The 4,127-nt window shown below is 47.4% G+C and overlaps 1 protein-coding gene across 1 annotated transcript; it reads left to right on the top strand.

Annotated features, from left to right (window-relative positions):
• The first annotated feature begins 953 nt into the window (after positions 1-953).
• Positions 954-3,222, top strand: LOC135379491 (tigger transposable element-derived protein 6-like). The gene is made up of 2 exons (XM_064612468.1): positions 954-1,394; positions 3,073-3,222. Exons 1-2 carry the CDS (start codon positions 954-956, stop codon positions 3,220-3,222), a joined length of 591 nt encoding a protein of 196 aa, XP_064468538.1.
• The last annotated feature ends 905 nt before the right edge of the window (positions 3,223-4,127 follow it).

Genomic DNA, 4,127 nt, shown 5'->3' with positions numbered 1-4,127 from the left:
CGGTTTGGGAGAAGGCTGGTTGAGCTCGACCCCAGGTGGGACTTATGGGGTGGAATCCCACACACTCCAAATGTTTATCTAATTTCTTGTATCAGATGCAATGTTCAGTACGTAGAGGAAACTTCAAACACTATATGCAAGCGTTTCTATGGACATAAATTTGACATTCATAATAAGCGCCAATCTCCGGGTTCTGTACATTTCTATCTCCCTCATCATCATATAGACACGGATTTGAAAATTGTCATATTGGAATCTGGTGCTAATACAGATACAGAGTCCTACCTACTACGCAAATTTAAATCTCTTGGCCCACGGGGCCTAAACATAAGTTTAGGTTCCCTCAAACAAACAAAGTTGCAGTTTCAGAATCGAAAAGGCTTCCAGGTACACAAGGGGACGCAAGCAAATATTTGTGAAGTGAATACTTCAACTTTCTGCCGCGGGTGATGCTGCTGGTGGGCTTGAAAGGTGGTGTCAGCCTCGTCAGGAGCATGTCGGCCAGGACAAGAAGTAAGAAAACATCGAGGGCACCTTCCAGGGGCAAGCCATCGCCAGCAACTGGAAAAGGCTTTGCAAGTGTTCCTTCCCCGACGTTGAAGACGCACTTCTCGCCTGGTTCAAAGACGTGAGAGGAAGAAACCTGCTGGTGTCAGGTGCGTTGTTGCAAAAAAAAAGCATTGACTTCGCATTTCTTCTCGGTCACAACGCGGAAGATTTCTGCGCCAACAGTGGCTGGTTGCAGCGGTTCAAAGGCCGGCACGAAATCTCCTGCCATGTGGTCGCCGGCAAAGCGCCCAGTGTCGACGAGGAGAGCTGCTGAAAGTGGCTTGAAAGAGTCCAGCCGCAACTGTGTGACTTCGACAAAAAGTACATTTATAATGTGGATGAAACTGGCGTTTTTTTCAAGCTGCTGCCGGAATGATCCCTTTCAGTGAAAGGACAAACCTGTCATGGCGGGAAAACAAAGTAAAGATCGGCCGACAGTGCTGTGCCTGACAAACATGGACAGAACGGACAAGCGGAAGCTGGTCGTGATTGAAAGTCCAAAAATCTGCGGTGTTTCAAAGGCATCCAGCTGCTGCCTGTGGATTAGTGTGCCAATGAAAAGGCGTGGGTTACAACGCAGCTCTTCGAGCAGTGGCTCATCGCTTTCGGCCGGGACATGGCTCAGACAGGGCCGACGTGTGCTCTTGCTTCTTGAGGACTGTTCAGCTCACAAGGTCGCAACGCCGTTGCGATCTGTGACACTCCTGTTTCTGCCCCCAAACACTACGTCAGTCATGCAACCACTAGACCTGGGTATTATTTGGTCATTGAAGAGCCAGTACTACCGCAAGAGGCTTGTGTCCAGATTCGTGTTCGATATGGACCAACAGCGAGCCCCCACGCCAGTAACTGGGTAGTTTCATTTATAACCGAATGATGCCCGCCGGTCACATTTTTTATTTCTCTCGAAAAAAATATATGTTATCCCACCCACAAACAGATGCAAAAGGTGCCTGATCACAGGTCTCTGATATTTTCTTCTCCGTCCATAGCGCTTCGAAGCAACCGGCGCAATTTCGCGGCTTAAATTTTTTCCAACCTTGTGACCTGGTATCTCTCGAACGAGATGTCCCATTTGAAGGAAGTTTTTTTGCTGACAGAGTGGATGGCGCATGTTCCATCGTAGGCTATTAAATTTATATGCTCAAGAGAAAAGTATACGAAAAAAAATCCCGAAAACTCAACAGAGAGCCTTTTTACCGCACGTTTGGAAGGTCATGGCCGAGGCCCTGGATCTCCGACTGTGATGTTCTTCGCATGAGCAGAAAGATAATTCTTTGCTTTTCGTTTGACGTTAAACACATTGCTTTATCTTCAGCCATTATCCTGTAACAATGCTGTGAACACGGAAGGGTAGGGGAAAATTCTCATTTTCGCAGCAGTTTTTACCCAAAAAGGACATCTTCAAATTTTCCGATATTTTGTACTGACATAGCCGAGACCAGGTCCCCCAAACTCACCTCGGAAAAGCGTGCAACGAAGAAGGCCGCCACTAGATACCCCACTGTTGCCGTTCCTGATCACTTCAGCGCGCTAAGTTTAGCGGCAAAATGTTTTTGTTGTTTCTGCGAATGAATCTAGTCTTTATATGTCCAAATAAAACGCGTATAACAACTTTCTGTGTCGTGTTTCACTTTTGGTCCCGTTTTTAAACGTGTTGAGCGATCGGAAGGATCTAGTGCACCGCTGCGTGCATCACACAGCGTACCTGTCGTACACCAGGCGCCGCAGGCGCAGTCGTCCATTTCTCCTTCGGTGACTTGGCCTGGCTTGGATTGTGCTTCAACTGGATCTTTAGCGCGCTACAATCAAACGCAAGCCAACGTCTGGTAACAATGGGGTATCTAAGGGCGGCCTCCGGGATTGCACGCATCGGGATAGGAACAAATACATGGGAAAATGGCGACCTTGGGGGACCTGCTGAGACATAGCTCTTTCAGGATATGCAATAAAATGTTTGCTTATTTTGGTCCCACAGGGCACGCAATTTTTTTTTTTCGCACCCCTTTTGGGCAGCGCTCGCAGGGGTCAGACACACGTACAAAGAGTGGACTTCTACCCCACCCCCTGTCTTTTTCTTTTGCTTTCGGTGAGGGTGCAGTCAGGCCGAAGGCCGACTATAGTAATATGGACAGATCCCTGTGATGTCCGCAGACAAGCAAAAGTTCGGGGCGCTGTGTGGGAAAAGACTGTCTTGAGGCGTCTACGGTGTTCCCGCCGCTGTCCACATTTTAAGACAAGGGCCTTGCTTTCCTCGATGTTACGTATGGATTTCGTTTTATCGTTGGCGTAGCGTGTACTTCTGCGCTCCCCATGGCCAGCCGTAGCTACACCAGAAGTCGACTATACTGCCCGGACTACACTCAACGACACAAGAAAAAAATACCCTGGAACAAGGACTTCAGGCCGGTATCGTTGATAGGATCAGGGCTTTTGAATACCAACTTGAGCACCTTGGAGGCAGTCCATGTCCACGACACTGATGAAATATGTGTGAACTACTACAACATGTTTCGACTGCAGGTTGCTAAGGCAGGGCCTTCAGGTGAACAAGATCTTCCGGCTTCAAGCCCTGACGACGCTGACTTAAGTGACCCCACCGAAATTGTGCAGACTGTGAACAGGAGCATATCAGAGCAAGATATTGGTGTGAGCCCACTGAGGCACCCATAGTAGACGAAGTAGAAGGAACAGAAGTAGAAGAAACCAGCAAATAACAAAACAAAATTACAAGAGAATAGACGTCTCGCGCTTCGGTTTGGCAAAGCCGGAGCATTTACAAATGCCATGTTCCCACGTCCGATTTCCTTCAAGCACGTAACCTTGAAGGGATTAACCGGGTGGGAAAGCCTAAGCAACAAACTTTTGCTTGTCTGCGGACATCACAGTGATCTGTGCACATTACTATTCTCGGAATTCGGCATGACAACACCCTCACCGAAAGCAAAAAAAAAAAAAAAAAAGAAGACAGGGGGTGGGGTACGTGCGTTTGACCCCTGCAAGCGCTGCCCAATAGGGGTGCGAAAAGCAATTGCGCGCCCTGTGGACCAAAATAAGCAAACATTTTATTGCATATCCTGAAAGAGCAATGTCTCAGCTATGTTAGTACACAATATCTGAAAATTTGAAGATGTCCTTTTTGGGTAAAAACTGCCGCGAAAATGAGAATTTCCCCTACCCTTCCGTGTTCACGGCATTGTTACGGGATAATGGCTGAAGATAAAGCAATGTGTTTAACGTCAAACGAAAGAGCAAAGAATTATCTTTCCGCTCATGCGAAGAACATCACAGTCGGAGATCCAGGGCCTCGGCCATGACCTTCCAAATGTGCGGTAAAAAGGCTCTCTGTTGAGTTTTCGGGATTTTTTTTCGTATACTTTTCTCTTGAGCATATAAATTTAATAGCCCACGGTGGAACGTGCACCATCCACTCTGTCAGCAAAAAAAAATTTCGTTCAAATAGGACATCTCGTTCAAGAGATAAAAGGTCACAAAGTTTGAAAAAATTTAAGCCGCGAAGTCGCGCTGGTTGCTTCGAAGCGCCGTGGAAGGAGAAGAAAATATCGCAGAGACCTGCG

The sequence above is a fragment of the Ornithodoros turicata genome, chromosome 1, assembly GCF_037126465.1.
Source record: "Ornithodoros turicata isolate Travis chromosome 1, ASM3712646v1, whole genome shotgun sequence".
NCBI lineage: Eukaryota > Metazoa > Arthropoda > Arachnida > Ixodida > Argasidae > Ornithodoros > Ornithodoros turicata.
Note: the sequence above shows the minus strand (reverse complement) of the source record. Positions and strands in the feature narration are given on the sequence as shown.

Coding starts and splice junctions, on each gene's coding strand:
- LOC135379491 (XM_064612468.1), top strand. CDS start 954: ATGGCGGGAAAACAAAGTAAAGATCGGCCGACAGTGCTGTGCCTGACA. Junction 1,395..3,072: donor AACAGCGAGCCCCCACGCCA/GTAACTGGGTAG, acceptor TTTCGACTGCAG/GTTGCTAAGGCAGGGCCTTC.